At 52.2% G+C, this 24,505-nt stretch overlaps 1 protein-coding gene across 7 annotated transcripts in view; it reads right to left on the reverse strand.

Moving 5' to 3' along the window:
* Positions 1-958: 958 nt before the first annotated feature.
* The window catches only part of WDFY4 (WDFY family member 4), a 301,239-nt gene continuing 277,692 nt past the window's right edge, over positions 959-24,505 (reverse strand). For 4 of the 7 annotated variants that reach the window (XM_070615417.1, XM_070615437.1, XM_070615424.1 and 1 more), the window contains 9 exons: positions 19,616-19,828; positions 16,693-16,840; positions 15,485-15,669; positions 14,417-14,575; positions 10,418-10,597; positions 8,303-8,485; positions 6,179-6,263; positions 2,463-2,574; positions 959-1,439 (listed from right to left, as the gene is read on the reverse strand). In XM_070615417.1, coding sequence (XP_070471518.1) covers positions 1,373-1,439; positions 2,463-2,574; positions 6,179-6,263; positions 8,303-8,485; positions 10,418-10,597; positions 14,417-14,575; positions 15,485-15,669; positions 16,693-16,840; positions 19,616-19,828 — 1,332 coding nt within the window. In that variant the 3' untranslated portion in view covers positions 959-1,372. The remainder of the gene's footprint in view (positions 1,440-2,462; positions 2,575-6,178; positions 6,264-8,302; positions 8,486-10,417; positions 10,598-14,416; positions 14,576-15,484; positions 15,670-16,692; positions 16,841-19,615; positions 19,829-24,505) is intronic. The other 3 variants (XM_070615433.1, XM_070615438.1, XM_070615406.1) reach the window with 1 other exon arrangement.

The following is a 24,505-nucleotide window of genomic DNA, read 5'->3' on the forward strand; positions in this document are numbered from 1 at the left end:
ACCCTAAGCATCCCTCACCCACTATTGTTGACGCAGCTCACACGCACCACCTTCACTTCCTTCATAGTTATCTTTAAATGGAGTCACTGCCCCCTGGAGGCCAGATGACCCAGGCTGGAAGACACAGAGTCCATTTTCTTGCCATCTCCAGGCCTGAGCTAAATTGAGAGGCAACCCCCATCAGGACCTCTGCAGGGCTTGGAAAAATATGGGAAAGATTGGTCTTCCCCAGAGGAGAAATCTCGAGGAGGAGAGTTAAAGCCAGGGAGCTCCGTCACCCCAGATCCCTGTGGCCCACCTGAGCTTGATCTCGTTTCCGAGGCCGGTGAACTTCTCTTCAAGGAGCTCTGAAAGGCTGGGGTGGGGGCAGGATGTCAGCATGAGGCTGATGTCTTCTGTGCCCAAGGACTGAACCAAGAGCAACCCAGGCACTGGAAGGTACTAGAATTCCTCTGAGGGGCTAACTCCCCACGTGCCGTGCATTTTCAGATGGAGAACGAGTCACACAGCAGCCCAGATGTTCCCAGGATGAGCTCCAGCTCCACATCGGTGTGTGGACTTGGCCTCTCGACCTCCTTGTAAGGACAGGTCCCGGAGAGGAGCCTGCCACACTCGAGCTTGCCCGGGACCCACCGCCCACTGTGGGTGCAGAGATGCAAGCATGCACACCAGGCAGGTGTGTACCCCCAGGCTGACTTCCCTACACCCGCAATGAGTGGCCACCGTGTCCGCATCCTGGGCCTCAGCCACGGAAGCTGGGCCTCCTGAGTGTCGCCCCTGCTCCCCATGAGCCCCTGCACAGCGGGCGAGATGAGCAGGATTCTGCAGAGGGAGACAGGAGGGGCTGAGAAACACTCCTCAGTGGGCTGCGCTGCCCCAGGCTCCCTGCCTTTCTAAGTATGGAGAGGCAAATACCTGAGTGGAAAAGGGTGGCGATTTTAAACTCAAGAGCCTTGCCTTTTGAAAATGGTCATTTGAATAAAATAAAGACAATACAATATTTCCCATCAGTTTCCAGTAAGACATCCACTTTTTTTTTCAGTGCAATAAGCCCTTTGAAAAGGTGAGTCACGTGCAGGTTGGCATCAGGGAGTCACAGTTTCCAGCATGCTGCTGGCAGGCCCCCGACGTGCGCTCTTATCCGTCTTATAGAAGTGCATCCTTGTGCAATCCAAGGCCAGAGTCCCAAGGGCCATGGAGAGGGCTCAGGGTGTGGCTCTGATGGCCAGCAGCTTCTTCCTCAGGGACCTTGTGGAGGGGAGGCCTGGGGTTTTCTTTGCGCCCCAGGCCCTGTATCAGCTCACATTCTGCCGGTGCTCCCGGCCCTCAGGGGAAACACTGCTGCACCAGACCCTCCGCTGTCTCTTTCTTCCTACCCCTCTGCAGACCAGCAGAATATTCTCCCCTTCTCATCGCCGACCAGGAGTTTGGTCTGGTTTCTTGGGAAGAGAAAGAAGAGACAAGCATGTCAGAGGCGAGCGTGTGAGTCCTGCATATCCCAGCCGGTACTCAGAAAACTGAAACGCTGCAACACAAGGTTCAGTCCAGGACCCCAAGGAGCCAGCACCTGGCCTCCACCTGAAGCAGGGTGCGGGAGCGGGTGAACGGGGGACTGTTCTGACCTGGGGGGAGCTTTTGAACAATGAGGGTTGTGGCGCCCAAAGCACTGAGGGGAAGCTCCAAGATGCTCGGGCTCCAGGGAGCAGGGCAGGGCCCTGACTTTTTCTCTCCAGCATCTCCAGGTGCTGCTGTCCCGTGAGCGATACAGCCAGGCCCCGAGGACAGAAGGAATGACAAGCTCTCCAGCAAGGAGTTAGGGCTCGGCATGGCACTTTCTGCTCCTTTCCCCTGGCCCCACCCTACCTCAGCCTGGCATCTAGAACCCCGTGTGGTTCTCACCACCACGGACCCCGAGTGGCCCACTCCAGAGCAAGGAGGGAGGAAAGAAAGCAGGTCTTGAAGGGCCACAGGCTCTGAGACGGCACTTGTCAGTGTGTGGAGTGGGTTAATGATCGTCAGTGCCACCACTGGGGAACGTGAAGAATAAAATAACCCTATAGAGTGTAGTATCTGACACTCGTCTCGTCTCTGTTGGCTTGGAGCCCTCGAGAGGCATCTTCTGTGATGTAGGATAATCATCACACCAAATGTCACCATCGGCAGTGGACTTCAGGAAAAAAGTCCCTCTTTAGGATAAAATTACGAAGCAATATACCTTTTTTTACCTTTGGATTTCTTTATGAATTCATGGATATTCGAGAGAGAGCAAGAACATGTGTGTGTTAAAAAAAAAAACATTTCCTAGGGCCGTGCATGGCCACCTCGCCTGCATCCTGTGCATGGGGGGCCCTCCTAGGTCCCTGAGGAGTGAGGCCGCCTCCCAGGGCAAGAGCCGTGAACCTTCCTAGGGGGTGGCCACAGCGCCCTCTGCTGGAAGCCCGGAGAAGACAGGCCATGTTTACCTGGACACGGCCAGAGCTGTCACCGCAGGGCTGGTTTTGCTGAGCTTCCCTGTCAAAGCAACGCTGACATCCAGCTCTCTGCACAGGGCAAGATTCTTCTCCCACCTGGGGCCTGTGGGGAGCATACGGGAGAATAGTTAGAAAACCCGAGTGGCTTCACACACATGCGCATGTACGTCCACACACAGGACCGCAAACGCACACGCACATATTTATATTTGTGGTCAGCAACTTGTTAAATTGAGGGGGGAAATATATTTAATCTTGGCCTGTGCTGTTGCAAAAAAAGGGCCGTCCCAATTTAATTTGCAGGCTGCGATAGTTACATGTGCTGACGTGCTGCGGTATCCATTGTGTACCAAATTGGATTTGTGTATTATTGCTTTCTAAATTGCATGCCTAGTTCAGCAAAATTGTTCATCAGTGTTTACTGGCTTTATGCTTAATAAGATGCCCCACAATACCTTGCTGCCAGGATGTAATGCAGCCCATAATTGCCTAGTAAAAATAAATTACATAAAGTCGGCATTATCAACTTATCTGAATCCTCTCACGCCACAACCAATAATTAAATGCCGAGAATGTTTTTTTCCAAAAATATAACTCAATGATTGTTACTTCACTCATTTTAATGACTGCATTTGGGGACAGACAGCAATTCCTTCAGTGAGGAGGGTGAGAGGGAGAGACATCAGCTGGGTCTGTCCTTGCGAAGTTACTCGGTTGGAATCAGGGCAGAAATGATGGAGCTGCCTCAGCTGTCCTGGGGTGGCCACTTATGTGTCAGACAGGCCTGTGCACCAGGAAATGCACGCGCATTTTGTGTTTGTGGAAAATTCCCAACAAGCAGCTCTTCCCAGGCGCTGTTTATATACCAGATTGAGTCCAAATCTAGGGGGCGATGCCTAAAATGAATTGTACTCAGCTGGGTCCCAATGACAAAGAAATGAATTCCGGGCAGAATCTGGATGACCTGTGCACACAAATACAGTATCCTTTAGATCTTCAAAGATCTCCTTTCCTGCACCTGAAGACATTTGAGGGATTGAGCAATATACACACCAAGGGGACCCAGGCAAATATCCGTGTGTTGGCCCAATACTGGTCCCTTTCCAATGAAACAGTTTCGAGCAATATTAGGAGAGCAAGGCCTCCGGTGCTTAGGTTTGTAAATGTGCACGTGGATTTGCTAACTCTGCACAGTGGCCCGGCCTGATTTTTATGAATATAAAATCCGTGCCCTCGGGCCCTCTCATCCTAATCCTCCCATAAATTGTAACCATAACCCTGGCAGCTGATACTACAGGACAGTGGTGACCTCAGGTCCGGACAAGCAGCCGGGGAAGGATGTGGACCCGGGGCTCCTGTCGTCCTGAAACCATCTTGTAAGTTCCCTAATGTCATCAGCCGGCGTGTTAGGGGAGAGTCTCCTAGAAGTCTGAGGAAATGATAATAACGAGCCGCATTTTGTTGAGTACCTTCTCGTCTCTATCTATTAATTTTGTATCGTCAGCTCCCTACAAATTAGGATGTGCAAGAGGCGCCTTCATTTGACAGAGGGGGAAACTGAGGGCCAGAGAAGTTGCTGGAGACACAGCTGGGTCTAGTTTTCTTGTTTCTGGCTTTTCACCTCACTTTTCATCTCACTAGACCCCATGACCAGTGAACACAACCATTGATCGTGAGTGGACACCCGTGAATCCACTAGCACTTCCAGAACCAATGGGATGGCCCTGAGGGGTCCTTTGTGGTCCTCTGTCCCTCTGTCCATCCACCTGCCCACCCAGCCAGCATTCTTGGTCAGACATCCACTTGTCCGGCAAGGACTGAGCTAATGCATTTAGCTTTTTGGACCTCAACAGCTTCAGAAGTGGGCAGTGTTGCCCAGGACTGAAATAGTGTGCTGGCACCCGAACCCTGCGTGGGAACCTTGCGCCAGCCCCTCCTCCAGGTGGGGGGTGGGGGGGAAGAGGAGGGGGCTTGGCCCCTGCTCTCTGGAGAAGCGCTCTCAGTTCCTCACAATGCACAGGCCTCACACATCTTTCTTTTGACGCTGAGATGGGCTGCTAGATCCCATGGACCCTAGAGACACTAGGACCTGTGAACTGAGTGTGGCTGTAGATCCTTGTGGGGCCACCCTTCTGGGTCAGCCCAAATTGTTGACGAGGCTCCTGGATGGTGGTATCTGAAAGGCAGGGATTCCCACGCGGAGCCTAGGACCTAGAAGGGGCTGAGCAGATGTCTGTGGGTGCTGTGTGAATAAAGAATCACAAATCGGTGACTACGCGAATCAAGGAGGTGCGGGAGTACATTTTAGAAATGAACTAACTGAAAAGGGCTACTTGTTTCAGAAGGCAGCCCTCAGCAATCTGGAAAATTCCCTCCCATGGATGATCATGGGTCCTGGCCTACAGAGCAAACCAGAAGGGCTCAGATGATGGGAGAATTCTTGCTTCACGGTAACATGTCTCCTTGAATCATGGGCACCAAGAAAGATGTCTCAGTTCTGGGCCAGACTCTTTCGTTACGACAGAGCTGAGAAAGGTTGGCTGCATTGGAGAAGGTGATGGTGGAGACACTAGGAGGTGAGAAGAGAAGGAGGTGATAGCTTTGATGGTGAGGTTTATGCTCATCGTGGAGGGTGTTGTCTGGTGGTGGTGGTGATTATGTGGCAGTATCTGTGGCTGAGGTCGTGTCTACTCTGGTGCTGGAAGTGAGAATGATCATAGGAATATGCTTGGGCAACTTTGGGCAAGTTACTCAACCTCTCTGTGACTCAGTTTCCTCATCTCTCACACGGGGTCAAAGTAACATCAACCTCATAGGGGTGCTGTGAGAAGTAAGAGAATGCATGGAAAGTGCAAACGGAAACTGCTCATGGTCAGCTCTCTCCCTCATGGCTCCGTGACGGTGGCCATGGTGGGGGTGCCACTGGCCAAGATGGTAGAAGGTAGAACAGATTTTCCTACTTCAGTCCCATCTGCCACAACCCAAAGAGGGTTCTGCTCCAGAAGAGTGGTTCTCTGACTTTGCTGCACACCGAGACCTAGTGGGGGACTTGTTAGACATGAAATTCTAACAGCCTCCAATCTTTTCCCAGGGGTTGGGGTGAGAACAGAACCCAGATTCACATTTTTAATAAGCCTCCTGGGGGATGCTGATGTCAATGACCCTCAGACGCACTCAGGAACTTGCCGTGGGGTGTTGAGCCAGAATCAACAGGGCGGGCTGGGGCCTGTGGAACCGCCTCCCCTCCCTGGGGATCCAGCAAGGCCCTTCACTGCTCCTGTCTGCAGCCTGGCTCTCCAGGCGAGGAGCCAGCAGACCCGGGCCCTGGGCTGGGGAGTTTGGCATCCCAGAGACATCCAGGCAACGAAGAGCAACAGACCCAGCTCTGCGAGGTGTATCCCAGCTCCTGAACCACCTGACAACCACTGCCACCACTGTTCACACATCCAAGGACCGCCCCAAGGAGTCGGCTGATCCCTGCAGGATGAGGCCAGAACTCAACAGTGTTTCTCTACATGGCTTCAAATTCCACCAGCAGCTCACGGTCAACTGTGCTCCTGTCCCCCCAGACCTGGGAGCATCTCCGTGGCTTCCCTGGGCTCTGCAGGCCTGGGTGGAGCTGCAGCCCTTGGGCGGAGGCGGGGAGAGCGGAGGGAGGGCTGAGCAAGGCGAGGGCACCCCACGCGCAGCCCCAGCAGGGCAGTTACCTCTCAGGCTTGGAGGCTGAGCTGAGGGCCCCTCTGGCGCTGCCTGTCCAGGCACAGACATCTTCACTTCCTCAGTCTTCCAAATCTGTCCAGAAAAGAGAAAACGCCATGGGCTGGGGAAGTGATCCCGTCTGCAGGCTCGGTGCCCATCCCACTCCTTCAAACCTGGGGGAGCCTGAGGGGAGAGTTGGGGGCATGGCCCCCCTCACTCCTGGTCTTAATGTATCCTCGGAAGAAGGGTACTCAGGCTTCGCCTTCCTTTCGCTGAGGTCTAGCCAAGAGTGCCAGTGCAGCCTGAATGTGTCACTCCCACCCCCGCGTCCTTTCCATCTCCTCAGCCCCTTCCCTTCAGGGACAAGATTCAGCAGCCAGTTTATTATCATTTTATTTAGCTAAGACCTCCTGTCCGCCAGCCACCCTCCCTGGAGGCCTCCCTCACGCCCAGAAGCTGGGCCTCCCTGTCCTCCGTGTCTGGTCTTTGGTCCCAGAGCCTGCGGTGAATGCCCTCAAGCTGACCACACTTGGCTCCTCACCTGCTGAGTCTGGATTTTCTGTCGCTGAAGGACGAGGACCAGCCTACACTTACATGCTCTTGTGAGCTCCATGGCAGGCCTAGCAGGGCGCTGGGCCCTCCCAGGAGCTCAGTCACCGTGCTGAACGAATGAGCGCTGAGTGTAGGAGAGACCCCCCTCCCAGTGCTGTGGGCAGGCCCACGAAGGACATGCACCTGCTGCTCAGCCAGCTCAGGCTCCTCTGAGGGACACGCAGCGTGGACCACGACCTACCAAGCCCCAGCTATCATGACCTTACTTCCTGGCCACCCCAGGACACCCTGCTCTCTGCAGAGACCCTGTGCCCTCACAGCCCAGAGCTGCAGCCCTGTAAGGGGACTTCTCGGGGCCCTCCTCAGCCTTGTCTCTCCTGTCTATGCACGCTGGCCCCCAGCCTGCATGGTCCTCTCCATGTGCTCTGACTTCTCCTCGTCCTCAGGACTCAGCTGAAATGATGCCTCCTCTGACGCCTCTCTGTTGAAAATGAATCCATTCTCCTCATGGACCCCACCATGCTATTCATTCTCATTCTGAGAGCATCGTCTCCATGATTCTTCTGAGACTTTGAGCATGGAGGCCCCTGGAGGGCAAGGCTAAGTTTTAGCCATGTGGGCACACGGCAAGCTTTCATAACTGTTTGTAGAATTCAGTGGACATTTTCCTGAATACCTTGTGGCATTCTATTGACATTTCCTTTCATAAACTGTGGACGTCAAGTGACAGTTTCTTGAGTAAGCCTCTTAAGTATGCCTTATCTTTACCCATTGCTTCACCTTTCCTGTCAGTCTCAGAAAACTCGCCTGTATTTGTTCTTCCCACGCTCTTCCACCTCAGGGCTTCCCTTCCTTCTCTTCTTGGTTTCTTGATGTTCTCCCTTGTCATGGCCCAACTCGGAGGAGCCATGGCACTCTCTGATTATCCCCATCACAGCATGAACCACATACATATATTTTCTGTCTTTTCTTCTAGAATATGAGCATATTAAGGACAAGGGGTCTGTCTATCATTAATCTCTGTGTGCCCTGTGGCGTATATGATGTGCTTGGCACAGAGCCAAAGTTCAACAGATGGATGGATGGATGGATAGTTAACGGAACAAATAGTCAGGTGGATGGATGGATGGGTAGATGGAAGGAGAGGTGGATAGAAGCATGGATGGATGGATGGAGAGGTGGATAGAAGGTTGGAAGGATGGATGGATGGATGGCAGAGAGATAAATAGTTGGAGGACAGAATGGATGAGTGGGTGGATGGATGAATGGATGGCCCAAATATCTCTCTTCATCAGTGGGATATGTTCTTATGCATTTGGCCATTCAGTTTTCATATCGTGTGACAATAAGTGTTTATTTCATTTTATGAGTGTAGATGTGTATAAAATTATATATAATTTTATTTACTTATTTACTTTTTGTCTGGAAAGAGCCTTGCTCTTGCCCTCACTTGCTGTGGGGACCTGATCTGGAATGGTCTCAAATGCAGCCCATAGATTTGGACCATTGGAGGAAGTGAACAGAATGGAGATGAACACATTTCTTGTACCATGCCCTCATTCTGCCCAAGACACACCTACCCGGACCATGCCGTCTTGACTCCCAGTGATGATGACATGACTTGTGTCCCATGCTTGCCCCTCCACCACGCAGCAGCAGGTTATGGCTCCTTCTGGGCCCCACGCTGTGGTGATGCTGGCCAGGGATTGTCCATTGACGTTCCATAGGGACAAGTGGGCTCCCGCACAGGAGACAATGGTGCCCTACAGCAGTGAAAGCTGGCTTCACTCCAAGCTGTGGACTGCGCCTGCCCATCTGCCACTTGCTCAGCCACTCAGTTTGTACACCCAAGCATCCTCAACCTGCCATCTTCTAAAGACTAACTGAGGTACTCCAAGACCTCCAGACACCCACCTCTTCCCAGCTGACTCACAGGTCTGCTGTGTTTTCACATAACTATAAACTTCTAGTTCTTTCCATACTGCAATCATGTGTTTGGACATTGCTTTCGCCAGCACAGGCTGACTGGCTCACCCTTTGGACTCCTCCCACAGCCCCCTCCCTGGAAGTATACTGACTGGCATAGGAGATATAGCCTGGAGACCACCCCTGGCTCTGGACACAGGGCCTGCACCTGGCTGGCCAGCCCTGTCCCCATGAAGAAGCTTTGGACATCACCTAGAGGAGGGCAGGGTACCAAGGTTCAAATGACTGCATGTGGCTCATAAAATTGAACAACGTCCCTCCAGAGGGAATTTCTGAGGAGACATGTCCTCATTGCATGTCCTGAAATGTTTCTGTCCAGGGTGTTTGCTTCTCAAGTCCGTTTATTTTGTGTCCAAAGGAGCAGTGGCCACTGTCACCAAGGACCCACAGAACCACCTGCGGCCATGTCTTTGAATCTTACTCTAATGACAGAAGGGATATAGGGAGCTCCATGCCCCTCCACAGCTCCATGGGCTGGGCTCCATCATGTCCCTTCCTGAACTGTTTGCTAGAGGATGCCTGAGGCCAGGGACTATGTCTGATACATCTCTGCCCAGCATCCAGCACTGGGCCCAGCAAGCACTTAGGGAACCCAAATGGCTTCAGGACAAGATGAGTTCAACAAGTTCTTATCCTATATCACTCTTCTCTGAGGTCTGGGGACATAATTCCTTATGCGTTTTATATTCTCCTAGACAGGGCTGGATGCCTTCCCCTGTCTACCACCCATTCATCCATTCACCCACCATCCATCCGTCTATCCTCCTTCTACCCACTCACCTATCCACCCACTAATTCACCCAAATATCCATCCACTCACATACCTAACTATTCATCCATCCATCTCTCCACCCACCTGCCATCTATCCACCCATTCATCCCTCCAGCTGCCCACCTATCCATCCATCCCTCCATCCCTCCTTCCATCCATCCCGCCATCCCTCCCTACACCCCTCCCTCCATCCGTCCATCCATTCCCCCATCCATCCATCCACCTATCTATCCACTCATCCATCCATCCTCCACCTGCCCATCTAAAATTCACCCTGGATTCAAGCCTACCAGGAGCACAGCTTTCAGCCAAAGTTGGCACCAGGGGGCACCTCTATCATGTCCTCTTCCTCCTCCTATGAAGCTCCATGCTCTATGATGGGGAAGCTGGGAAAAGCTCCACACTAATATCTCTTGAACTCTATCTATCTCTTACACACACACACACACACACACACACACACACACACACACACGTTCCTAACAGGCTTATCTTTAACAGCCAGCATGAAAGGACAAGCAGAGGAAGTCCCCTTCCTGCCTTGGAGACCAGAGACACCTGCTGAGTCAACACCGATTTGCAGTCAACTAGCTGAATTAGTCAGTCAAACCTAGCACATCCCTCATCAAAGCCAACTTCTTGCCCCAACCCCCTGAAGCCCGTGCCAGAACACACTCCCACCACCCCACCACCCAGAGGGAGAAAAACACAGAAGCAAACATAGAATCTAGACCCAGGTGCTGCGCATGTTGATGGCTCCACCCTCCTGTGTAGAGAATGCTCCACACATTTGGGGCCCTCTCAGCATTCTGGGATAGCCAGCATCTCTCCGCCCCTGCGTTTTCTCTGGGGCACTGTCCACCATGCTACCATGCATGCTACCACACAGGCTCACAGACATGTTGAGGACACACACATTGAGAAAGAGGGGCCTCACCGAGACGTCGCTGATGGCAACGGCGGATATGCCCTCCCGGTGGGCAGGCAGGCGGGCCACATGGTTGAGGTTGTCCAGGTCCCACAGGATGCACGTGCAGTCTTGGGAGCCACTCACCAGGAGGCTGAAGGTGACTGATGCAGCCAGGCATGTAACAGCCTGGGTGTGTCCATACAAGGCCTAGGGACAGGAGACAGACCCACAGGCTATGAGAAGGACGCTTAATCCAGCTACTTGGAGGGACACTCTGCCCTCCCTTTTTCTGCTGGGTCCCAGGTGAGGAAACAGGAGTTCAGAGTGACTCAGTGATCCGAAAGCCTGTGGGGAGTGTGTGTGTGTGAGTGCATGCGTCCATGGTTGGCCTCTCAGTTCCAGGGGTTTCCAGGGTTGAGGCCCAGCTGGGGAGAACCAGTAGTCCTTTTGTCAGAACTCAACAGACCCCAGTAGGGCCCTTATGCTCTGCAGTCCTCCACATTAGCTTTGCATCCTGAAGCAGCACACACCACTATTAATATGCAAGAGAGCTGCTTCGCAAGGTGTGGTGCCCCAACCAGCAGCATTGCATCAACTGGGAACTCATTAGAAATGCAAATTCTTAGGCCCCTTCCCAGACCCCCTGCCTCAGAAACTCTTGCGGTGAGGCCTCGCAACCTGGCTTTTCCCGAGCCCTCACGCATGCTCAACTTTGCGCACCACACTAAGGGAGCCTCAGAAACATGCCTGAAAGCTAAACTGGGAAGAAGGCGGTGAGGTCAGGTCATAATTGAAAAGATGTGACTTTTCATGTCCGAGGGATCTGGGTTCATGTCCAGTCTGGCCACGTGGCAGCAGGTCATTCAGGGCCTTGGTCTTGGCCCTTAGGTTGGCCTGTGCAGGGCCTGGCCTGGCTCATGGACGGCTATGTGTCCAGATCTGGCCAGAAGCCTTGCTCCCTGGGAACATGTTCCTGAGGGGCTGGGGCAGTCTGCCAGGCACACTGGCACCCTCAGGCCCACGGTCGCCGGTAACAGCATGGTTTCCATTACAACCGTCCCAAAGGCTGCTGGGTAAGCCTCATCTGAGAGCTGTTGTGCACATCCGTGCCTGCCGCCCTCTGGAGTCAGCCAGAGAAGTGCGGAGGTGGTGCTCTGAAACGCGATTGTGCTGACCCATCTAGGGGTAAACCTGCACCCTCAGGACACTCCACTGTCACTCACTCAGGTCAATGAGGCTGAGCATCATTTTTCAATGACTTTGCCTGGTCACAGCAATTAAAAGTTTTGCCATGGATTCCCATTTGTCCTCGATGGATCCTAACACAGCACCCGTTAGATGGTGCTGGCAAGGTTCCGGGCGTGACCCTAGGAAGAAGATTTGGTCGTCCCAGGAGAAGGGAAACTGTCTACATGAGGAGAGGAAAGTGGAGGATTTGACAGGAGTATTCTGATGACTAAGTTCTGACCACTGGGAACACGGCGACTGCAAAGAGTGCAGGCCAGAGGACCCAGGGCTGAGGGCTAGGGGTCCAGAGAGAGAAGCTCTGAGCCTGAGCGCCCAAGATGGAGCCATCTGCCGCGCTCTGCAGGGGAGGTGCTGGAGAGCCAGGGACCAGCCTGCGGGCACACACTGCCCACCTGCGTGAGGTTTGTTGCCTCCCACCAGCCTGGAAACTAAAAGCATCACTGGCAACAGCACCCCCACCCCTTCTGGAAAGACCAGGGAAATCAGTGAAGGGGGAGAGCAGTTTTAAATGTGTTCTCCACCAGCTCTTTTGTTTTCTCAGACTAATACCTCTCTACGTGGCCAAGCAAAACTTCACTGTATCATCTTATACCTAATGAAAGTAGCAAAAAATAAAAATTTCTAAATTAAAAAAAAATTAATTAAAAAATTTAATTAAAATTCAGAGAAATCCAAACCTCTGAAAATAATTCCCCATGCTGGATACTTTGTGGTGAGATAGGGACCACATTTATGGTTGGTGGCATTGCAAAGCTATAGAACCATTATGGAAAGCATTATGTCACTGCTTGGTTATTCTGCTTCTTGAAATTCACTTTAAGGAAACATTTAATCAGAAGCAAACAGCGATCTGTAGAAGATGTTTTCTGCGGCACTGTTTAAAATAGTTAAAACTTGGAAGCAAGGTAATTGTCTAGGTTTAGAAGGAATGGTTTATTCAAATGTGGGGCATCGACAATGAAACAATCGAAATATAATGTTATCACAGTGGAATAATATGGAACAATTGAAATGCAAATGATGGAGATGGTAAAAAAGTGGAAACAACTTAATAGGCTGGGTGAAAATAGAATAAACATATTTTATTTGTTTCAATAAATTTGAAATTGGAATAAATTTCAAATTTGTCCATTTGAAATTTGTCTTTAATGTTGTAATAGCTCTTAAAATAAAATACTTGTAAAGACTGTTTATGAAGCTATTTAATGATGACTTCTCTGTCTACAAGGCAGGCATGGATTCCCTTTGCTGAGCAGCTGGTGGTCTGGGGGATCCCCAAGGCCGTGTCAGCCTCTGTGGGTGAATGATAAAGAGCTTTATTTCACCGAGGAATTAAGAGCATGTGGGATTCCCCGTCCGTCGCTTTTCTCTTGATTTAGAAGAAGGAGAGGATGATAAATTACACTTTTATGCTGTCAATACCGGGGCCTTCACAGTGCAGCTTCCCCACTGAACAGCAGCTGGGAGCAGCCGTGGGAGGTTGCTTTCCCGGCTCCCCAAGGCGGGCTTTGGGGTTGGGCTGAATCTCCCGCCATCCCACAGTGATGCCTGGGAGATTCCTCCACACGGGGAAGGCACAGCCTCTTCACTCAGCACAGGGATAAAAGCCCAGCCCCCTGACACAGCAGCCGAGGGAAGGAGTCAGGGAACCTCCAGGATGAAGATCATGAAAGGCAGGGAGCCCCAAGGCGGGCTTCGGAGGGTTTCCTTTGAGAGCAGGGGGAAGGCAGCCTGCACTTGACCTGCACCGCAGGGCTGCCTCTCAGCAGCTGCCACCGCCTCTGTAGGATTAAGGGGCCCTGCTCCATCATTCCTGCAGCTCACGTTTCCTGAGTGCCCACCACGCACCACGTGCGCAGGGGGTGGCTTGAAACATGCACAGAGAAACTCAGTGTCTGTGCCAGCGAGACACGTTCAGTCTAGGAAATGTGGCCGGCGGTGAGTTTCATTTTTTGTTACTTTGGGGCTCTACGGCTAACGACAAAACAGACGTGGAAACGATCTGCATTTCAGAGTTGGCCGAGTCCCCTCGAGATATCCTGGGGCAAGTTCAAGCGTACACAGGGAGAAGGCGTGAGTTTAGAGTGAGACAAACCCAGGTGAAGATGCAAACTCGACCCTTCTGAGCCTCAGTTTCCGCATTTGAGAGCGGCAGTAACAGCACGAGCGTTACGAGGTTACAGTTGAAGCACGGAGTCACAGGTAAGTGGTGAGGGCCGCTCTGCTCATTATTATTATTACGAGCAGCCGGGGCCTGAGGGGCAGGATCAGAACGAGTTCTCTGCCTCGCGCTCTGCTGACGCTCTGCTCCTGCCACGACCACACCTGTTCTGAAAGCCTTTTATTTTCTGGCCCTGTGATCTTGGAGAGTCACTTAACTTCCTTGCACCTGTTCTTTTCACCTGTCAAGCAGAGATGACCTGATAGGGCTGTTGAGAAGGTGAGTTGATGCTGTGCAAGTACAAGTGCCCGCGGCAAATGCTCAGAAATGTTCTCGAGTTCAGGGAAACCAGTGTCCCTGGCCCTGATGGGTGCCCAGCGTCTCTCCCTGGGGTCAGCGTCTCCATGGAGGCACCTGCCCTGTGTGCTTGTCAATGGGCATGAAACAGTGCCCCCAGATGACACAGAGCCGTGTGCCCCCCTCAGCGCCTCACCACATTCTCTGCTGCCGAGGAAACTGGGCCATCAGTGCTCAGGGGGCTGGAGCAGCCAGGGCACCGTACCTGCCTGAGTCACCGTGCCTGTCCCCAAGCACCGTCCCTGCCGTAGGCACCATACCTGCTTGAGGTGCAGGCCTCTCGGGTGGCCTTTGGCCATGCTGAGCTCCCACACACACACCACGGCGCTGGCCCCAGAGGTGATGATCATCGTAGGGGACGGGCACACGGCGCAAAGACAGTGGCCCCAGGCGGCCAGGTTCTCGAACGTCATCAGGATCTGTGGGAGGCAAGTGGGATGAGCCCTGGTGCGAGGGCTGGCACGAAGCTGCGAGCCTGGGACAGAGTGACAGAGAGAGGAGGGCAGGTCTGGATGCTACTGGGCTGCCTGTGTGCCTTGGGAACAGGGGACGTGTCACTTGTTTGGAAGCCAGGCCCTGGTGACACAATCCAGGCCGTCCAGGCCTGTCCCTGGGGGTTCATACTCTAGCAAGTGGGGAGAGACAAGCAGGCAGGAGGTTCTGGGGATGCAGCAAGAGCTCTCCATGAGCACAACGAGTACCAGGAGGCTGGGGCCTCAGCCTGGGGAGGTCAGAGATTGCTACCAGGAGCGGTGACATCTGGGACCAGGTCCGGTGACATCTGGGACCAGGTCCACTGGCTGCCTCGTGAGGACGGTGGGGGAAGGCTAGGGAGGGGGAAGAGAGAGTCTGGTGGGCAGGAGTTCATGCTGTGTGATGGGGGAGCGAGAGGGGAGCAAGGCCAGGAAAGGAGGCTGGGAGGTGGCAGGGCCACATAAGAAGGCGAGATGACTGGATGGCCTGAAGCAGGGGTAGAGGATACACGACCAGACGGCTTGCTTCTGGCCCCAGCTAGATGCTCACTCTGACTCAGACTGAGGGACAGTCTGGTGGGGCTCAATGTAGCCACGTAACCAGCCAGCGGCCAAGACCGCTGTGGAGGTAGCAGAGGGCATCTCTAACTTTCAGGCTCCACTCCCCGCAACGTGGGCTGGAGGCTTGGCCCACAGGGGCCCTTGGCACTGTCACTTGAACCCTCTTGCTCCTAGGCTGGGGGCACAGCCACATGGAGGAAGTGGGGCACAGGCGGCTGGGCCTCCTTTGGGCTCTGCCCCAACCAGAATGAGGCCAAGGCCCCCAGGCCGCCCTGCTGCCTGGCGCCCACGCACCTTGTCAGAGCCATAGTTCCCGAGGCAGCAGCTGAGGTCGTCGAAGCCCCAGCTGAAGGTCCTGTTCCAGAGAGGAGGCAGCAGCACCTTGTTCTTCTCCACGGCCAGGATGGTTTTCTCGGTGGGGACGATGTGGCCGATGGCTCCTTTGGGGGATTCTGAGCCTAGAGAGAAAAGATACATATCTGCCCCCCAGTCAGTATGGTGGAGCTCACAGGTCAAAGGACAGCACCCACTTCAGCCAGGCCGGGAGAGGAGCCAGGGGCAGGCAACCCGGACCTGACAAAGCACACGGCCGGCTGCAGCTGCTCACCGAGGTGCCTCGCTCCCAAGCCTCACTCCAGTGGCCGAGCTAGACTCTGGCCCTGAGCCGGGTCCCCGGCCCTCGGCTGCTCCCCTGACTTAGCGCTTACATTCAGTGTGCGGCCCTGCAGTGTTTCTTAGGGCATGATGCCAGGGGAAGAGGAGCCAAGGGTACCAGGCCAGATGGCACAAAGCCACAGGGACCTGGGGCTCTGCACTTCCTGCCCCTCCCGGGGACCATATCTAGCAGGGCTGGGTGTGCCAAGGACCTCGTTCTTGGACCTCAAAGAAAAAAGTCCCAGCAGACCCGACCTTACACTCCTCATACAACTCCAGAATGCTATTCCCTGGAGAGGGGCATTCAAAGGCAGGGCAGGCCCCAGGGTGGCACAGCTGGCAGACCTCACACACACATGGCTTCTCCAGGAGGCGAGGGGCAGGGACCCACGCCAGGGCCAGCTGCCCCAGGCACATGCTCTTGGCTCGTGGCTGCAGGCCCACCTGCGTGCTTAGGAGCAACAGAGACTGCAGAGACCAAGGAGTGGAGGCTGCGACCCTCCCTCAGGAACCTGGGACTTCCTCCCTCGGCGCTGGAGGTGAGGAGGGGTGTGTTTGCATGAAAGAGAGAGAAGTGTGCATGTGTGTGTGTGCATGAGAGAGACACAGGAGTGTGTGGCAGACAGACAGAAGGACAGGCGGGCCTTCAGAAGTCAGGGTCTCCCAGAAGTGGTCCTGGACACTGCCAGAGCAGAGGCCTCCCAGATTCCTGCTGTGCCTGGAGACACGGCCAGCATGGCAGACCCCAGACCTGCCCAGCTCTGTGCCCCCAAACCTCCCAAGGAACGCCAGTCACTGAAGGGACGACTCTGGGTCAGGGCACCGACAAAGCAGGGCCAGGCATTTACCTTTGACTGTGACCTGGGAGGGCCTCAGTGACTGCAGGCTGGAGAAGAAGGGCTGCGGGTGGCCAGGCAGGCTGGCGGGTGTGGAGACATCCTTTCCAGGGGAAGCCTTCCCGGCGGCACTCCTGGCCGGGTGCGGTTTCGTAAAGAGCTGGAGAGGAGAGGGGACAGACGCACCATGCACAGGTCAGTAGGGAAGATGGTCAGAGAAGGAGCTGTCCCCGTGCAAGTCACGGCTGCAGCTTCGCTCTGGGCCTGCCTGGGCTGGGCTTGCTCCTGAGCGAGGGGAGCATGACCAGAACCATCTGGTTCAACCCTCGGATGCTGCAGATGAGGGGCCTGGGGCTCAGAGAGGGGCAGCTACTTTCTCGAGGTCACAGTGCGGGGCTGGCTGAGACAGCCCTCCTGGCTGCCAAATCTGTCTGCTTCTCCAAGCTGTTTGGGGAAAGGATGACCTCACGGAGGAGCCCCTGGTCCTCAGGAGAGCTGCTTCTCAAATCACGGGGTCAGAATGGCCTTCTTCCCTCCCTGGATCACATCTCTCTTCATGTGCTTCAGCTAGTCCCCATATTTTTTTCCTTTCCCTTACAGACTCTCTGCAGGCACATCCATCTGGCCATCCACGCAGAATTCTTTAATAGCAACCATTCAAATATTCCAATGAGTACAGGCAAACTCCATTAGTGGCTTATTTTCAGTTTTCTTAGATCTCTATTGTTAAACTGTCCCTATGCCAAACTTTTTGCATAACCGTGCAAAGCATGAAGTACGTGGCCATGCTGTCTGGCAGAATCCTTGCTGTTGGACCAGAGAGTGCAGCCGAGGCCAGTGCCAGCTCTCCACCCTCCCCTGCCTGACTGGGCTCAGGCTGGGCTGCTTTCTCCAGCCATGGGGCACATTTCTCAGCTCCCAGATGGAAACATCCACTGGGTGCCATGATGGGAGGGGAGCTGGCCTCCACTGGGCACACGGGCAGAGGCGGGGCTCGGCGGGCAGCCGGGGGGTCTCAGAGCATCCTTGGCTCAGTTACAGCCTTCGATCAGATGCTGGACGATCTAGCAAAGCTGGGTGGGTGATCAATACAGACAGAAATCAGAACGATGATTTTTAAATGAGCGTTCAATAAAGAACCTTTTTCTTTGCAGAGTGGAATGGCGAAAGCTTCCACGGGCTGGGTCCCCATAACAGCCTCGGCAGGGACAGCCCCTCAAGGGAACAGTGCTCAGTTCTGAAGCATTTTAATCCCATCTTTAGGCTGGGACACTTGAAGAATTCTAAGACTGAAGATTATTTAGGATTATTTTGTAAAAGCGCTTATGATATGTCATTAAGCAAACGCAGAATCTAAAATTGGGTGTACTCCATCATCACACTCACGTGGAAATATTTTCGCTTGTGAACAAAGACTGTGAGTATATAACACAGGACACTGCATGCTGGTGGCTATGACCTGGAATTATTTAATTGCTTTCTCTGTATTATTATTATTTTTTGAGGAAGATTAACCCTGAGCTAACATCTGCTGCCAATCCTCCTCTTTTTGCTGAGGAAGACTGGCCCCGAGCTAACATCCGTGCCCATCTTCCTCCACTTTATACGTGGGACGCCTGCCACAGTATGGCTTGTCGAGCGGTGCCATGTCCACACCCGGGATCCGAACCCGTGAACTCCGGGCCGCCTAAGCTGAACATGCGAACTTAACCACTGCGCCACTGGGCCGGCCCCTGTATTATTATATTTTTTTATATTAAAGAAACAAACCATTAAGCTACCCAAGCTTCTTTCCGGAAATTCTCTCCTTTCTACCAAGCCCCTCTTGGCCAAACCCACACTTGGATGTGCCACCCATTCTCCAAGTCACCCTCAGACCCTCCCACATTCCCCATACATACCTGGGAGCTGAGCAAACCCCAGCATGTCACGGAAGGCCAGGCAGAAAAGATGTATTAGCTTTGCACTAACTGTGCGATGAGCCCGTCCCAGCCTCATGGCTACGTGCGGGGAAAGCTGTTGTCCAGGACAGTCCTGGAATTGGCTGGGTTTATGCACTCATTTGGCTCCTGACTGCCCAGGCTGGGACCCCAGCCCTAGTAGGGCTATGCTTCTGAACCCGGATGGCTGTGTTTGGGAAGAGAACGTGTCTACATTGAACTGAAGTTTGGGGATCAGCAGGGCTGGGATCAGTTAAATAAGCGCCGAGCTCTCTTGCACACTGTCCATCAGAATGTCAACATGATTGCATAGCCTTACATTGCTGCGTGACTGTCCTGATGGGGGATGGAGCCAGCAGAGCAAAAGGCCCACGTGTGACCCCTGCAATTCCACCAGGGGCGCAGGGGGCAGAACTTCAATGCCCTCACGCTGGTGGAAATATGGATGCGGCTTTGGAGCCAGCCAGGTGGGGCTGGAGCTCGACCCTGTCACCTGCCAACGGCGCAATGGTAGGCAAGTTATTTATTTAGCCCCTTTGAGCCTTAGGCTTCTGATCTGTACCCAGGGCTTATGCAAGGATTCAATGAGGTAATTACACTAATAACTAACATTTGTTGAATGCTAGTCATATTTCAGGCACTTTCAAGCACTCGATGTCTTAACTCATTGGCTCTTCACAACAACCGTGTAGGGTAGATACATACATAAAGAATTAAATCCAGTGGATTTCGTGGAGTATCCATCACATATGTCACAGATGAAGGCAGCCTTCATCATTATCATTAGTGATGCCATCCCCTTCATCACCCTCACGTGGTAACTGAGGGTTAAGCCCTGACGTTGAAGCGGTAGGAAGATGACTGGAGGCCGTCTTGCCTCTCCAGTCCCTCTTGCTCCTGTCCCAGGAGAAAACGTCCTCCCTTCCTCTCCCTCCCAAGCTCACGGTGCACACACTCTTTTGAGAAAGCAAGACAAAGGGCACGGCGTGATGTACCTGTTTGGGCACCTGTCCAAAGTTGCTGATGAACCCCAGGATGGTGTTCCTGATCAGGGGGTCACTGATGCCGCTGAGGTCCATTCTGTCGCCGTAGAAGTAGGGGTGGAAGGTATTGACAGCCTCCACCGCGGCTGACCCCTGCTGCTTGTACCCAAATATGAGGTCTATCCAGTGGTGGAGGTTGGCACTGACAAAGTCGCTTTCCAAAGCCTGGAACCAAAAGCACAGAGCATGAGAAATGCAGCCCCTCCTGGACTGCTGCACTCTCTGCACAAATCAGGAGGGGGCACATGCATCGGGATGCTGGCTCTGTCTCCTGGGCTTGAAGAGCACGAAGTGGGCAGACGCGCAGGCTACCCAAGGACCACCCAATTCCTGCCTCCAATGAGTGGCAGAGCAGATCTGACTGTTCCCACCACGCTACCTCATACACTCCGTACAATAACCATGAGGTTCAGAATGTCTAGGCCATGCAGGTCTGGGAGCGATATCTAAATGGAAGAGACCAAACTGAAAATAAAGTCCAGGGGTCCTGCTGAGATCTGACATAGGGAAAGGAAGCACCAATTCTGACCAGACATCAGGAGGCCGACAATAAGCAGTTAGGAGGACATGCTCTGGAGCAGACTGGACCCTAGGACTGCCACTTACGTTCCTTACCATCTCTGTTCCTCAGTTTCTTCATCTGTAAATTGGGGACAATAAGTGCACCTTCTTTGTGCGTTTATATGAAAGTTAGTTTGTGCCCATGCCTGGTGTGTGGAGAGCTCACGTAGTGTTACACTGAGCCTACTGGGTGCCAGGCACTGGCCTGGGGTTTTATGTGTGTTGTCTCTACCCATTGACACCACCTTTTGCTGGCAGGTATAATTACCCCATTTCTGGGGCAGGCTCCTATGTGTTTCTGTAAATCCATCATGCCAACCCCCAACTTTCAGGCCTCAGAACCCCACAGGGGGACATCTATCCCCACTGAGCAGACCTCACTTCACTCAAGTACCTAGAAATTATTGACACCTGGGTGTGGAGCCCTTTCTAAGTCATGCCTGGAAGGGAAAGGATGGAATCTGCCTTTGAGGCGCAGCTCGGTCCCCAGGATGTGAGCTTCCCTGATTGGGGCACCTCTGTCCAGCCTGGAAGGCAGGAGGCAAGAGCATTTCACCCAGGCCCTAGGAGACAAGCGTGTGATGGCCTTGAGGAACATTCTGTCCACGTGCAGGCTTGCTGTCCCTGGGTGGGAGGACAGGAGATGTTCCAGACTCAGCCACGGAGACTTGCTCTGAGTTGACAGCCTCCGAGGGGGACCTAAACCTCACCCTGCTTAGGAACACAGCTCCCGCTGGAAGCCAGCAACACCTGCCTGTAACGGAAGGTGACATCTAACAGGAAACAAAAAAAATTAGCATAGCTTGCTCGACCCTTCATGGAGACAGCCCAGATGGATGGTGCTGGCTCAGAATAGGGTGCCCAGATTGGCAATATTTCTCAACAGTTGCCACACACGAGCAAAGGGAAATGCAGGCCAGTGTTTGGACGTCCCGGTTCACCTGAGAGATGGCACCTGTTTCTGCTGAGCAGAGCCCAACTCCAAAGCTGGGTCCCCAGGACCCAAAGACATTCATCTGGAATATGCCTGGGTTCCCCTTATCAACTCTCTGGGAGGACATGCAGCCCTACGCCTGGGCCTGGGAAGGCAGGTCACCTGGGCCAGGTTAGTTTCCTGAGGCAGATGGCCACAGTGACTTTAAGAAGGCCACATGTGGGTAATGCCATGGGAGGTGTGATGAAAGGCGTGGCTCCCCAGCCTACCGTCTAGCCTGGAGCACACCTAAGAGCCTTCTGCAGACGTTCGTATTAAAGCACTTGCTGGTGACCACAACGGCAGAAAGGTCACACCCCCAAGCGAAGATCACAGGCCAGCACATCTGACCCTTCCTCTGGGCCTCTTTTCCTCCCGCTTCATAACCAACATGTTTCCCATATCTTCAGGCTCTCTCTGAGCATCCCTTCCACCTCCTTTCCTTAGTCGAGGCCCGGCTCTCCCCTGAGCCTCCAGTGTGGCCACGTGCCAGGTTACATCCCACGTGTCTTGGGGCCAGTAGGTGGGATTGGTGTCCTTTTAATCCTCATTGTCACCTCCAGACCACTATTCCTCTACCCTCCTGTTAAAAGACCAAAAATCTGCTCCTCTGTGCTTCATGAGATGTAATTTTCCACCCCCCCCCCATCCTCACTGCTGTCATCTACCAGCTTCTCTTCCATTCTCCTCATTCATCAAAGATGGCGACTCCCGGCCATGCCTTCCTTCCTTCCCCAAGATCTGCCATCATCCTCAGGGATTTCAACCTCTCACCTCAGTTCCTTAAGCTCCACTTCTCCAGTGACTTCTGCCTCCACTCCACCTAAAGTCACTCACTCTCACAGACACAACACCACCCATGTCAGTATCCATAACTCCTCTATCTCCAAAATCACTCATCAAACATCCCAGCTGATGAAGTCACATCTTCACTTTGCTTGTTGTTTAACCACTTCTTAAGACTATTCTTCCACCTTGTCAGAACTTCCAGGCCCCTTGCCCTTTTAATTCTTTGCAGTCTATCAACACTTTCCTGTCTTCAGCCACTTCTTCTTCTTCTTTTTTTTTTGGCGAGGAAGATTAGTCCTGAGCTAACATCTGTGCCAATCTTCCTCTATTTTGTATGTGGGACACTGCCACAGCATGGCTTGATGAGCAGTGTGTAGGTCTGCACCTGGGATCCAAACCCGTGAACCCCGGGCCACTGAAGTGGAGGGTACAAACCTAACCACTATGCCACCGTGCTGGCCCGTCTTCAGCCACATTTTGATCTAGTTTAGATTTAGTGGCCCATCATTTCAATAACACCCTGGTCAATGCCTCTTGTTATGTTACTGAATCATGTGTACCTCTGTCTTTTCACAACACTGAGCAAACTCAAATATTTTCTGTCTTCATGACTATAATAGAGTATCTGGAGAACATCACACAAGGGGGCACACTGATTATCCTACAATTTTTGGTCACCAATCTCAAATGGACATTGAGCATCGCCAGAAAACCCAGATATGTTTTTCTGGTCAACTCATGCTTCATCTCTCCACATGACTATTTCACATTTCCTGCGCTCTCCTCAACTCTGACCCTCTCCCACTGCCCAGTCTCAGCAGGTGACCACATCTCCTACTTTACAGAGAAAAATAGAAGCCACCAATTAGGAATCCCATATCTTCCTGACAATATATATAAACCTACCTTCATCTGCAACCCCCTGACCTCCTTGCCTCCTGTGTAGGTGAAGGAGCTGGCCCACCTCTGACATAAAGCTAACCTTCTAATTGTGGTTTGGATTCCAAATCTTCCTGCTTTCTCAGGAATTTCTTTTTCCTTCTCTTGTGTATTTAACTTCTCTTTCCCAATGCCTTTTAAACAGGCTTATTAAAATTTTTAAATAAAACTTTAACATTCTCTCAACCTTCCATCTCTTCCAGGCACTATTCTCTCCTTCACAACCAAAATATTTTTTTTTTAAAGATTTTATTTTTTTTCCCCCAAACCTCCCCGGTACATAGCTGTATATTCTTCGTTGTGGGTCCTTCTAGTTGTGGCATGTGGGACGCTGCCTCAGCATGGTTTGATGAGCAGTGCCATGTCCGCGCCCAGGATTCGAACCAACGAAACACTGGGCTGCCTGCAGCGGAGCTCATAAACTTAACCACTCGGCCACGGGGCCAGCCCCGACAACCAAAATTTTTTTTACCCGTCCTCATCATCTCCATTTCCTTATCATCCTTCACTTCCTTTGTTTCTTCACGTGGATTTGCGTTACTGTCTACTGTCCTTTTATTTCTGGATGAAGAACTCCTTTTAGTAATCCTTATAGGTCAGGTCTGCTAGTGATTAATTCTCTCAGTTTCAATTATCAGGGAATGTCTTAATTAATTTCATCTTCATTTTTGAGTAATATTTTTGCTGGATATAGAATCCTTGGTTGATAGTCTTTCAGCACATTGAATACGTCATACCACTGGCCTTCTGGCCTCCAAGTTTTCTGATGAAATATTAACTGTTCTTATTGAAGATAACTTGTAGGTGAGGAGTTGCTTCTCTCTCATTGCTTTCAAGATTCTTCCTTTATCTTTTTTCTTCTTTTGGTAGGGAAGATTGGCCCTGAGCTAACATCTGTGCCAATCTTCCTCCACTTTCTATGTGGGACACCACCACAGCATGGCTTAATAGGTGGTGTGTGGGTCTGTGCCCAGGATCCAAACCCGTGAACCCCAGGCCACTGAAGTGGAGCATGTGAACTTAACCACTATGCAACCAGGCCCACCCCTTAACTTTATTTTTTGACAGTTTGATTATGATTTATCTGGGTGTAGATATCTTTGAGTTTATCCTACTTAGAAATAATTGAACGTCTTGTATGTATAAATTAATGCTGTGCATCAAATCTGAAATGTTTTTGGACATTATTTCTTCAAATATTCTTTCTGTAGCTTTCTCTCCTCTTCTTCTGGTATTTCCATTATACACATGCTGGTAGGCTTGAGGGTGTTCTAAGGTCTCTGGGCTCTCTTCATTTTTCTTTATGCTCCTCAGACTGGATAATCTCAACTGACCTATCTTCCAAGTTTGCTGATTCTTTCTTCTCCCTGCTCAAATTTACTATTAATCCCTTCTAGTGAATTTTTCATGTCAGTTACTGTCCTTTTCAGTCCACAATTTCTATTTCATGCCTTAATACAATTTCTGTTTATTGACATTCTTATTGGTGAGATATTATTATAATACTCTTCCATAGCTCTTCAGACATAGTTTTATTTAGTTCTTTGAACATAGTTACAGTTGCTGATTTAAATAAAGTC

This window comes from Equus przewalskii, chromosome 1 (assembly GCF_037783145.1).
Source record: "Equus przewalskii isolate Varuska chromosome 1, EquPr2, whole genome shotgun sequence".
Taxonomy (NCBI): domain Eukaryota; kingdom Metazoa; phylum Chordata; class Mammalia; order Perissodactyla; family Equidae; genus Equus; species Equus przewalskii.